At 58.5% G+C, this 12,416-nt stretch overlaps 2 protein-coding genes across 3 annotated transcripts in view; both read left to right on the forward strand.

Annotated features, from left to right (window-relative positions):
- Positions 1 to 1,358: 1,358 nt before the first annotated feature.
- Positions 1,359 to 4,983, forward strand: SNRPE (small nuclear ribonucleoprotein polypeptide E). 2 transcript variants are annotated; one of them, XM_059867658.1, is made up of 5 exons: positions 1,359 to 1,507; positions 1,717 to 1,743; positions 2,414 to 2,476; positions 3,197 to 3,275; positions 4,784 to 4,983. In XM_059867658.1, exons 1-5 carry the CDS (start codon positions 1,454 to 1,456, stop codon positions 4,837 to 4,839), a joined length of 279 nt encoding a protein of 92 aa, XP_059723641.1. In that variant the 5' UTR covers positions 1,359 to 1,453; the 3' UTR covers positions 4,840 to 4,983. The 2 variants fall into 2 exon arrangements, with proteins under 2 accessions (XP_059723641.1, XP_059723642.1); XM_059867659.1 differs by lacking the exon at positions 1,717 to 1,743 and having other exon boundaries at positions 1,359 to 1,489.
- Positions 4,984 to 7,553: 2,570 nt separating this feature from the next.
- The window catches only part of SOX13 (SRY-box transcription factor 13), a 38,158-nt gene continuing 33,295 nt past the window's right edge, over positions 7,554 to 12,416 (forward strand). The window contains exon 1 of the mRNA XM_059867662.1: positions 7,554 to 7,669. The gene's annotated coding sequence lies outside the window, so the exon portion shown is untranslated. The remainder of the gene's footprint in view (positions 7,670 to 12,416) is intronic.

Raw genomic sequence — 12,416 nt, forward strand, 5'->3', positions numbered from 1 at the left:
TTTGGAAAAATCCTGAGGGAGCTTGGAAGGGTTTGGAAGAGCTGGGGGAACAGGGAAAGGTTTGGAGAGAATCTTGAGGTAGATGGGAAAGGTTTGGAGGAGCTGAGGGAACTGGGAGGGCCTGGAGTGTCCTGAGGGAGCTGGGAAGGGTTTGGAGAAATCTGGAAAGGGTTTGGAGAGTCCTGAGGGAACCAGGGAAGGGTTTGGAGAGTCCTGAGGGAGATGGGAAGGGGCTCAGCCTGGAGCAAAGGAGGCTCAGGGGGAATTTCTGGCTCTGCACAACTCCCTGCCAGGAGGGGACAGCCGGGGGGGATTTGGGATCTTCTCCCAGGGAACGGGGACAGGAGGAGAGGGAATGGGCCATGGGAGATGTTTCAGGGATTTTTTTGCTTCCTTCTTGAGGGAAAAAATGAACAGGAAAGCTCCGGTGCTGTAAGAGCACAAAAATCACTTTATTTTAGAGTTGGGTGTTTTAGGGTACTGTTTGTTTTAGGGTACTGGGTGTTTTAGCTCTGCTGTAGCTCTGAGCCACGGGAACATTTTAAGTTTTTTTTTTTTCGATGAATTGTGATTATTAAAACCAAATAAAATAATAGCATTAAAAAACCCCCAAAAATCCCACAAACTAATATGACCAAGAAAACGCCCTACTAACAGCAAAAAAAATTCCTAAAAATAATTATAAAAAAGTAAAAGGACGCCCTCACACCGCCGCTATCCCACAGTACCCCGCGCTCCCGTCCCCTCACACTGCCGCTATCCCACAGTGCCCCGCGCGCCTCTCTTCCCTCACACCGCCGCTCTCCCACAGTACCCCGCGCTCCCCATCCTGTTCCGCCACTATCCCACAGTGCCCCGCGCTCCCGTCCCCTCACACCGCCGCTATCCCGCAGTGCCCCGTGTTCCCGATCTAGTTCCGCCATTATCCCACAGTGCCCCGGGCGGTGCCGCTCCCGTCCCTTCACACCGCCACTATCCCAGTGCCCCGCGCTCCTCCATCTCCTCACGGTGCCGCTCTCGTTCCGCCGCTATCCCACAGTGCCCCGTGTTCCCCATCCTGTTCCGCCGCTATCCCACAGCGCCCCGCGCTCCTCCATCCCCTCACACCGCCGCTATCCCACAGTGCCCCGTTTTCCCCATCCTGTTCCGCCGCTATCCCACAGTACCCCGCGCTCCGCCATCCCCTCACACCGCCGCTATCCCACAGTACCCCGCGCTCCTCCATCCCCTCACACCGCCGCTATCCCACAGTGCCCCGTGTTCCCCATCCTGTTCCGCCGCTATCCCACAGTGCCCCGCGCTCCGCCATCCCCTCACACCGCCGCTATCCCACAGTGCCCCGTGTTCCCCATCCTGTTCCGCCGCTATCCCACAGTGCCCCGCGCTCCCATCCCCTCACGGTGCCGCTCTCGTTCCGCCGCTGTCTCACAGCGCCCAGCGGCCCCGCGCAGCCATGGCGTACCGCGGGCAGGGCCAGAAGGTGCAGAAGGTGATGGTGCAGCCCATCGTATCCTGCCGCCAGCGCTCAGGGTGCCGGGGGAGCGCGGGGAGCGAGGGCGGGAAGGGAGCGGGGCGGGCGGGTTCCATGGCGGGGTTACGGCCTCACCCGCGGGGCCCCCTCAGGGGTTCGGGTCCCCTCAGGGGTTCGGGTCCCGTCCCGGCCGTGCCCCGGGGCTCCCGGCTCTGCTGTGCTCTGCCCTTAACGCTCGTCTCCAGAACCTGATCTTCCGCTACCTGCAAAACGTGAGTGCAACACCGCCCAAATGCCACCCGGTGCCAGCCCTGCCATGGCAGCGACACCTTCCCCTGGGCCAGGCTGCTCCAGCCCGGCCTGGGACACGCCAGGGATGGGGCAGCCACGGATTCTGTGGGAATTTGCAGGCTGGGAATGAGTCTGGAGCCCTAAAGTGGGATTTTTTTTATGGAATTATGTAATGGTTTGGGTTGGAAGATCCTAAGGATCATCCCATTCCCAGCCTTGCCGTGGCAGGGCAAGGGGTGCCATTTTATCCTTTTTAAACATTTTAACCATTGTATCTTTTTATCCATTTTATCATTTTACTCTTTTTATCCATTTTATAAATCTTTTTATCCACTGTCCAACCTGGCCTGGGACACTGCCAGGGATGGAGCAGCCACAGCTCCTCTGGGAATCCCATCCCAGCCCCTCTCAGAGAGCAATTTCTTCCCAAAACCCCATTTAAACCCCGTTTTAACCCATTTAAACCCCGTTTTAACCCATTTAAACCCCATTTTTTCCACTTAATCCACCCGAACATCAGAGCAGCCCCTGCTGCTCCTCCCCCCTGTCATCCCACAGGACATTCCCAGGGAACTCCCCCTGATTTGGGGGTGGGGATGGACCCTGAGCCCCCCAGGGGCCCCTCCCAGAGGTGTTTCTGGTGCCTTGCAGAGATCCAGGATCCAGGTGTGGCTCTACGAGCAGGTGAACATGAGGATCGAGGGCTGCATCATTGTGAGTGCCACTGTCCCCTTGTCACCCCCCCCCCTGCTCTGGGGTCACCCCTCTGCCTTCTCCCCTCCCCTGAACCCCTTGCTGCCTTGTTCTCCTCCTGGCAATTGCAGGGTTTGGGGGTTTTGGAGTTTTTGGGGGAGGGGGATTGGGGTTTTTTAGATTTTTTTTTAGAGGTTTTGGGGGTATTTTTAATTTTTTTGAGGGTTTTTTTGTTTTGTATTTTGTGGTTTTTTAGGGAGGGGGGGTTGGGGTTTTTTGTACTTTTTTAGGGGGTTTGGGGTTTTTTTGAGTTTTTTGAGGGTTTTTTTGTTGTGTATTTCGTGGTGTTTTTGGTTTTTTTTTGTAGTTTGGATTTTTTTGGGAGTTTGATTTTTTTGGGAGTTTGGGGTTTTTTTGGGAGTTTGGTTTTTTTTTTGTTTGGGTTTTTTTTTTTTTTGCTTTTTGGGGTTTTTTAGGGGTATTTTGGAGTTTTTGGGTGGTCTTTTGTGATATTTTGGGGGGGGTTGGGTTTTTTTGTTTTTTGAGTGTTTTGGGGTTCTTTTGGAGTTTTTTGGGGTTTTTTGATTTTTTGGGGGTTTTGGTGTTTTTTGTTTTTTTGAGTTTTTTTGATTTTTTGGGGTGGGTTTATTGGGGTTTCTTGGGGGGGTTGGGGTTTTGGGGCGTGTTTTAGGGTTTGGGGGATTTCTTGAGGTTTCACTGAGGTTGGTGCTGCTCCTGCAGGGCTTTGATGAGTACATGAACCTGGTGCTGGATGATGCTGAGGAAATTCACTCCAAAACCAAATCCAGGAAGCAGCTGGGTAGGGCAGGGGGGAGGGGCAGCCTGGAATACGGGGTGGGACCTGGAATCCAGGGCTGGGGTCCTGAATGGTGGGGGGGGACCTGGAATTCAGGTGTGGGACCCTAAAATCCAGATGTGGGATCCTGGAACCTGGATGTGGGACCTTGAATCCAGGGTTTGGGATTGGAATCCAGGTTTTGGGGCTGGGTTCCAGCTGTGGGACTGGGATCCAGGTTTTGGGATTGGAATCCAGCTGTAGGGCCAGGCCCCAGGTTTTGGGGCTGGGCTCCAGCTGTGGGATGGGGCTTCAGTTGTGGGGTTGGAATCCATCTGTGGGATTGGGCTTCAGGTTTTGGGGCCAGGATCCAGGTTTTGGAATTGGAGTCCAGCTGTGGGATTGGGATCCAGGTTTTTGGGCCAGGATCCAGCTGTGGGATGGGGCTCCAGTTGTGGGGTTGGAATCCAGCTCTAGGGCTGGGATCCAGGCTTTGGGATTGGGATCCAGCTGTGGTTCTGGGCTCCAGCTGTGGGATTGGGATCCAGGTTTTGGGGTTGGGATCCATCTGTGGGATTGGGATCCAGGTTTTGGAGTTGGAATCCAGCTGTGGTTCTGGGCTCCAGCTGTGGGATTGGGATCCAGGTTTTGGGGTTGGGCTCCAGCTGTGGTTTCTGGGCTCCAGCTGTGGGATTGGGATCCAGGTTTTGGGGTTGGGCTCCAGCTGTGGGATTGGGATCCAGGTTTTGGGGTTGGAATCCAGCTGTGGTTCTGGGCTCCAGCTGTGGTTCCGGGCTCCAGCTGTGGTTCCAGGCTCCAGCTGTGGTTCTGGGCTCCAGCTGTGGTTCCAGTCTCCAGCTGTGGTTCTGGGCTCCAGGTTTTGGGGTTGGAATCCAGCTGTGGGATTGGGATCCAGGATTTGGGGTTGGAATCCAGCTGTGGTTCCAGTCTTCAGCTGTGGTTCTGGGCTCCAGGTTTTGGGGTTGGAATCCAGCTGTGGTTCCGGGCTCCAGCTGTGGTTCTGGTCTCCAGGTTTTGGGGTTGGAATCCAGCTGTGGTTCCGGGCTCCAGCTGTGGTTCTGGGCTCCAGGTTTTGGGGTTGGAATCCAGCTGTGGTTCTGGGCTCCAGGTTTTGGGGTTGGAATCCAGCTGTGGTTCCAGTCTCCAGCTGTGGAATTGGGCTCCAGGTTTTGGGGTTGGAATCCAGCTGTGGTTCTGGGCTCCAGGTTTTGGGGTTGGAATCCAGCTGTGGTTCTGGGCTCCAGCTGTGGTTCTGGGCTCCAGGTTTTGGGGTTGGAATCCAGCTGTGGTTCTGGGCTCCAGGTTTTGGGGTTGGAATCCAGCTGTGGTTCCAGTCTCCAGTTGTGGTTCTGGGCTCCAGGTTTTGGGGTTGGAATCCAGCTGTGGTTCCGGGCTCCAGGTTTTGGAGTTGGAATCCAGCTGTGGTTCTGGGCTCCAGCTGTGGGGCCGGGCGGGTTTGGGGCGCTCCCACCCCAGAGCTCCCCCCCATTCCCGCTCCCGTTGGGTTCCAGGTCGGATCATGCTGAAGGGGGACAACATCACCCTCCTGCAGAGCGTCTCCAGCTAGGAGCAGGCAGCTCCAGCTGGGAATGGCACTGGGAACTCTGCAAAAACGGGATGAGCCACGGGGGGAACCCCTCAGCTCTGCTGGGAATCGTGTTTTGTAGTTTGGGATTTTCTCTGGGGAATAAAACGGGTTTTTTTAACAAAATCTGGGAATGGGGTTTCAGTCTCAGAGTGGGGGAAAATTATTTCAAGGGGTTTTTTTCCCCGTGGGGTTGGATCTGTGGATTCGGGTTTTACCAGACCAAGCCCTTTATCCCAAAAACAATCCCCTCTTCCCCAAATCAATCCCATCTTCCTAAAACCCATCCCTTCTTCCCAGAAATAATCCTTACTTTCCCCTAACAAATCCCTTTCCATAAAAAATCCCTTTATCCCGTAACCAATCCCTTCTACCCAAACCAAATCCCTTTTTCCTGAAACGACTCCCTTCTTCCCCACAAAAAAATCCCTTATTCCTAAAAATAATCTTTTTTTTTTCCCCTCAAAATCAATCTCCTCTTCCCAAAACGAATTTCTTTTCCCCCAAAAAATCCTTTTCCCAAACCAGTCCCTTTCCTCAATAATGAACCTCTTTATCCCAAAAATAATCCTTTTTATTCCCCCAAAACTGATTTCTTTGTCGCAAAATCAAATTCCTTTTGCTCAAGAAATCCTTTCCCACTCCTCTCCAAAACCGAGGCTCTATCTCCCCCGGGGGATGTTTCATCCCAGTTGGAATTCCTTTCCTGAGCTTCGGGAATTGTGTGGAAATTCTGCCGGGAGCATCCCAAATTCCTGCCAGAAGGGGAAAAAACTTGCGGAGGGCTCCGGACAGAAGGGGGAGCTGCGGGCTCGGCTCTGCCCGATCCCGGCTGGAATTCCCGACCCCAATCCCGGCTCGGCTCTCCCCGATTCCGGCTCTGCTTGATCCCAGTCCCAGCCGGGATTCCCGACCCCAATCCCGGCTCGGCTCTGCGCGATCCTGGCCGGAATTCCCGACCCCAATCCCGGCTCTGCTCTGCCCGATCCTGGCCGGAATTCCCGACCCCAGTCCCGGCTCGGCTCTGCCCGATCCCGGCCGGAATTCCCGACCCCAATCCCGGCTCTCCCCGACCCCAATCCCGGCCGGAGTTCCGGGGATCGGGAGGAGGAGGAGCAGGGCCGGGGTTCCTGGGGGGCTCCTTTTTTCCCGACCCTTTTTTGTCACCCCGCAGAGAGCCCGGAGCCGCTCGGGGCCCTGCAGGAGGGAGGGAGGGGAGCCCCGATTTGGGGGCGGTGACGGCAGCGGGGCCCCACAGACGGGTCTGGGGACAGCTGGCCCCAAAATTCCGTTTGGGGGCCCCATCAGCCACGAGCCCTTATCAGCAGGGCTGATGAGATAAGGGGGATGAGATAAAGGCAGAGCAGAGGTGGGAGAGGAAATTGGGGGCACTGAGGGTGGGTGTGTCACGCCGCAGGTGTGCAAATCACTTCTGGGGACTGGTAAAGGACCTCGGACCGGTTTGTCACCTCTGTCTGTCCCCAGTCACTGCCACCACCCCGGGTTTGTGTCACCTCCCCCTGTCCCTAGACACTGCCATGTCCCCGTGTCCCCAGCCACTGTCACCTCCCCGGGTTGGTGGCTGGAGGGGACGGAGACCCAGGAACCCCCCAGGGGCCCGGGTGACCCCCCGGGGACACGTGGGGACAAAGCTCTGGAGCGGCTGAGCCCGAGTTTGCGGTCTCCTCAGCCCCGGGGGGAGTTCGGGGAGTTCGGGGGCTCTTCCAGCCGGGCTGGGGTCGCTCCAAGGCTTCATCCCGAGGGTGGTCGCAGCCTTGGGGAGGGGAGGAACCGCGGCCAGGCTGATTCCTGCCGGGGCAGCGTCCCCTTCTCCCCCAGTGCCAGCCCGGAGCGCTCCCGGGGCTCTCCCGGGGTTCATCCCGCGGCTCCTCCCGGGCTCCCGGCCGGAGTTCCTCCTGCCTTTCCCGACTGTTGGCAGACGGTGTCCCTGAGCACAGCGGGTCCCTTTCCTCCTCCATCCATCCGCCGGCCCGCCTCGGGCTGCGGAGGGGCTGGAATTCCGCTCTTTCCCCTGCTCCCGGAATTCTGCTCCTTCCCCCTCCCCCAGCCTTTCCTCGGCCTCTCGGTTGAATTTCCCAGAGGGATCACCCCCGGGAATCCGCACCAGGAGCGCTTCGGGCCGGGCCGTCCCTTCCCGAGCGCTTTTCGGTTCCAGGGAGCTTTTCCCGGGCGCTGCAGGAGCCAAACCCTGCCGTGCCTGGACAGATCTGGGGGATCCGCGGGATGGAAAACCGGGATATTGCCGGGTGGATGCTCCTGGAGGCAGAAGCGGCTTCGTCACGGCTGGGTTTTGTGCCCTCACCCTGGAATGTGCAGGGATGGAGGGAGGGGGGGATGAAGGATGAACCCCCCGCTCTCAGCCCATCCCTGCGGGGTCCGGGGGGTCTCTGGGTGGTCCCATCCCCTCTGGCCGTGCCTTTTCAGGATGGCACAACCGTGCAAAAAAAAAAAAAAAATAAAATAAAAAAGCCGAGCGTGGGGAAGGAAAGAAACATTCCTGCCTCGTTGTTCTGGAGCGTCCCACACACGGAGCCGGCCCTCGGGAAAGCTCCGTGCGCGGCCGGGATCTGCAGGGAAAGCAAACAATGGCATCCCCGGGGACAACAATGGCCCATTGTCCTTTGAAGCCCGAACAATGAGACAATGGCCCTCAGTCCGCTCCCTCCATTCCCAGGCACGCCCCCCCCGCGGCCCCGGGACCGCCCGGGCCCGGGGGCTCCCGCTGGCCCCGCGGAGCCACCGCGCTCGCCGCTCGCTGTCCCCTCGTCCCGCTCCGTCCCTCGCTCCCGGGGTGAGTCTGGGGGGGTCCCCGCGGCCTCTCCCGCTTCGCGTGGGGTGTGCCCGGTAAAGGAGGAGGAAGGTTTCCCTTGGATCCCCCGGGTTTCGGTGGCGGGGAGGGGATGGAAAAATCCCGTCGGGTCACGCGGGCCGTGCCCGGAGAACAGCGGGGCTTTGTTGTCTCCGGGGGTGGCCACTTGTCAGCTCGCCCTGAAGGATTCCTGGGGAATCCGAACCCTCCTCCTCCTCCTCGTGGCGCTGGGAACGAGCCCGCCCTGCAGCCGGCAGGTCCGGGCAGGAGGCGGCAGGGCCTGGGGGACAGGAGGTGCCCCCATCCTCCGTGCACCCCGGGAGCCTCGGAGCCGCTCCCCAGATGTCCCCAGGCCACCTCCAGCCACCGCCGAGGATCCACCCGCTGTCCCCGTGCTGCCGAGGGTGAATCCCAGCTGGGGACACCGGGGGGTGGCAGCGGGGGGTGGGTGGTGCCACCCCGAGGGTCGCTCCGGGAGGGCACAGCCGCGGTGCAGCGCAGGGTGAGGCCGTGGAATGCTCTCCAGGGGCTCCCAAAACCCGGGCGTGGTGCAGATCCAGGGCTGGCGGAGCCGGGATCGCCAGTTCAGGGTCGGGACTGCTCGGCCGGGCTCGGATCCGCTCTGGGATCGGCCCAGCTGGCACCGGGCCCGGTCACCTCTCCGGTGCCACCCCCGTATCCCTGCCAGCATCCTCGGCCGCTCCTCTGGGGCCACCTGGGGTCTCATTTGTCCTTTTCCCGTTGCTTTTTTGGTGCGGGGATGGGGGACACGGGGACCTGGCTGTCCCCAAAGGCCACCAGCAGCCTCCAGCTCCCTTTGCAGGCTTCCAGGACCCCCTAAAACCGCAAATCTCCCCCCAAATCCGCTCCTGCCGTTACCTACGGGCAAACAAACGCACCTGAATGTGGAATGAATGGAGTGAGAAAAGAGCCCGGAGCACTTTGTGCTCGCAGCGAGCCGGGAACAATCGCTAAATACAAATCAGCGAGAGAAAAGGCAGAGAGAGAGAGAGAGAGAGAGAGAGAGACAAAAGCAAGAACGGCGGCACAAAGGAGAGGAATGAAATGGTAAAGTAAAGTCAAACAAAAAGGAGCCGGGCTGAGACAAAAGGAGGGAACAATATCCCCGAGGCAATAGGCTCCTGAACAATGGGGACAGTGACAGCGGCACAAAGACACACTGTTTGCAAGTAGACGTTATCTCACACAGCCACTGGCAGGCCTGGCCCTGGCGCTTCTATTTTCAGGGATGCTTTTGTGCTGCGCTGAACAATATTCCTTGCATGGCTGCAGATACAGAGATCAGGGGAGGTTTTTTTGGCTTTTTTTTTTTTTTTTTTTTAGCCTTCCCGGTGCCAGCTCTGCCATAAAAACAGGTTCCGCCCTTTTTGGAGGACGCGGCAGAGCGAGCTGAGGGTGATCTGGTGACAATGCCAGGGCAGGGGGTGGCATCAGGAGGTGCCACCAGGCTGGGCCAAGGCGCAGCGGGAGCCGCGGGGGTTTTGGGATGGACAACCCGGGGTTTTGGGATGGACAATCTGGAGTTTTAGGATGGACAATCAGGGTTTGAGGATGGACAATCCGGAGTTTTAGGATGGATAGTCCAGGGTTTTAGGATGGACAATCTGGAGTTTTTAGGATGGACAATCCGGGGTTTTAGGATGGACAATCTGGAGTTTTAGGATGGACAATCAGGGTTTGAGGATGGACAATCCGGAGTTTTAGGATGGATAGTACAGGATTTTAGGATGGACAATCTGGAGTTTTTAGGATGGACAATCCGGGGTTTTAGGATGGACAATAAGGGTTTGATGATGGACAATCCGGAGTTTTAGGATGGATAGTCCAGGGTTTTAGGATGGACAATCCGGAGTTTTTAGGACGGGTTTTATGGGCTCGGAGTTTGCATTTGAAGAGCCGCGGGACCGGGCAGACCTGCAGGATGGGTTTTGCGTCTCCTTTTGTAGTTTTTTAACCTCTGACGGTGCTGGCAGGGCCAGGAGCGGCTGGCACGGCTCCCTGGCACCCCTCGGCCGCGGAGGAGTCACCCGGGCCCGGTGACACATGGCGGTGGCACAGTTTTGGGGTGACAATGTGCAGGGCACGGCTGGGCCGTGCTAGAGCAGGAGGGGTGGGGATGTCCCCGGAGATGTCTCCGAGGATGTCCCTGGGGATGTCCTGCTCAGCTTTTGGCACTCCCGGAGCCACGGCTCCCGGTTTTCCCTGTGGGATTGGGGCCGGCAGGGGCTGTTTGGGGCTGCTCTGTGCCCTCCTGCGTGTGCCCATTCCCTGGAATTCCTCACCGATGGAGAACTCCGGCTGTGCCTTCGCTGATTTATGGGATCATGAAGGTGGCATCCCAAAAAATCCTCTTCTGGAACCTTCCCAGCTGTCCCCCAGGAATCACGGTTACCCCCCCCTCCAGCACTTTTTGGGATGTTAGCAGCACCCAGATCCACTCCAATCCCTCCTTTAGGACATCCCACAAATCAGCCGCCCCTCCCTGCAGCTCCCGGGATCCTCCTGCCCTTCTCCCCACCCGAAATCCGCCCCCTCCTCCCACACCAACCCCTCCAAAACCCCGAGGACGTCACCGGGTTACCGAAAATCAGCGGGGACAGGAAAAATTGGGGTGTCGAGAAACCGGGGCCGCCCCTATCGGGGACAAATCTCCTGTTCGAGCAGCTGGGCTCGGCTCTGCCTTGAAAAAGCGGCGCTTTCTGATATCGATCACCTTATCTGGGGGCACATCCTGTTGCTATTTTGGCTGTTTCCTCCCCTCGGCAGCTGGGGAGCAGCGCCAGCTGCTCGAAACCTGCGGCACGGGGGGGTTTGGGGCGCCTGAAAAAGGACCCCGAGCTCGGTTTGGGGGTGATGCGACACCTCGGCGGTGCCACCGTGCCCATCCCTGCCCGCTGCGAGCAGAGCTTGAGGGCGCGGGGGTGCCAGGGGGGGATTTGGGGCTCTCAAATCAAAGCGGAGTCGCTCGGGGAGAAAACGGCTCCCGAATCCCGGTATCTGATCTTGCGGCGGACTCCGCACGTGCCCCGAGCCGGGGCGAGCCTCGGGGACGGTTGTGACATTAAATCCTTGTCCCCTCCGTGGCACCGCCGCAGCAGCAGCCCCGTGTGCCGCCCGAGCTCGTCCGGCCGAATTCCGGCCGAATTTCCGTATCCAAAGGGTTCCCTGGGTGATGGGAACGGGGAAAAATCACCACCCCCAGGGCTTTAACCCTCTCCATCCTGCCCTGGCATCCTGGGCTGGTTCTGCCGTGCCAGGGAGTGCCCAAAGTGACACTGAACACCTCTCAAGTGACGATTTTTCACCCTTTTCCCCCTCCTGTTTCTTATCCTCCCTGTCGGGAATTTCTCCCAATTCTCCCCAAAACCCAAGCCCGGCTCATCCCGCTGGAATTTTTTTTGGCGGAGTCGGGAGCTCTTGGCTGCAATTAGCTGGTATTTAAATCCTCGCTAACCCTTAACACCCTAATGACAGCCGTAATGATGCTCCGAACATCCCGCAGCTCAAGATTACACTCGCTAATTAATTAAGCCCCGACCCCCCCTCCGCTCTCCCCGCGGCCGGGAGAAGAAATCGCTGAGAGTCTCTTAAGAAAAAGGACATAAAGGCAGGGAAATGCAGGCACCAAAACAAGACAAATGGGGATTTGGAGACAATCCGGGCCGCGTCCATGTGACCCGAGAGTGGACGAGGCAGGAGAAAGGAGAAAAATGCCAAGAGCGGAGCGGCCAGGAGAGAAAAAACAACCAAAAAACCCCAATAAAATCCCCCCAAAACCAAAGAGCCGGCTTAAAAAAAAAAAAAAAAAAGGACCAACAACAAAAAAAACACAAACCAAAAAACCTAAAAAAACCGGGGAAAGAAAAGCACCAAGATGAAGGGAGTGACAAAGCATCAAAGGGAAGAGAAACCAAAGGCGTCGGAACAAAGGACGAGCTGGAACAAAGCCCCAAAGAGGGGGGAACAAAAGCACTAAATAGAAAACAAAGGCGGGGGGACAAGAAAAGCCCCTCTGTGGGGCTGGGTGGCACCGGGTCCCCGCCGGAGCCGGGCTGGCGGAGGGTGACAGCCCTGGGACAGCCTCGGTGTCGCCTTTGAAGCGGCAGCGCCGGGCTCGGGCCCCGGGGGAGGTCGAGGCTCAGCGCGGCCCCGCTGCCCCCCGGGCCCGCTGTGTGGTCCGGCCGTCCCCTCTGTCCCTCCCGCTGTCCCTGTGTCCCTCCCGCTGTCCCTGTGTCCCTCCCAGCTCAGCGTCACCCCCTCCGTGCCCCGCTGCCGCCCCAGCCCCGCGGCCTGGGCACGGCTGGGACGCGGTGGGGACAGTGCCAGGCTGGCTGTGCCACACAACCCCCGCGGTGGCACTGCCGCGGTGTGTGGCTGAGCTGGCCTGGCCCCCCGTGCCGGGGACAGGGACAACCCGAACCGCCCGGGTGAATAGCAGGTCGGGAATTGAGTCCCCCCCCATCAGAGGATCCCTGATTGCAGCTGGATGTCCCCAGGAGGGTTGGCACAAGCGGTGTCACACTCGGGGGACACACGGTGGGGACCTCCAGGGTGGGCAGTGTGGGGATGAGCCTGGAGTCCGACTGGAACTGGGCTGCTGGAAGGTGGGATTGGGGTGCTGGAAGGTGGGAATAGGGTGCTGGATGGTTGATTTGGGCTGCTGGAAGGTGGATTTGGGGTGCTGGAAGGTGGATTTGGGGTGCTGGAA

This window comes from Haemorhous mexicanus, chromosome 25, assembly GCF_027477595.1.
Source record: "Haemorhous mexicanus isolate bHaeMex1 chromosome 25, bHaeMex1.pri, whole genome shotgun sequence".
Classification (NCBI taxonomy): Eukaryota; Metazoa; Chordata; class Aves; order Passeriformes; family Fringillidae; genus Haemorhous; species Haemorhous mexicanus.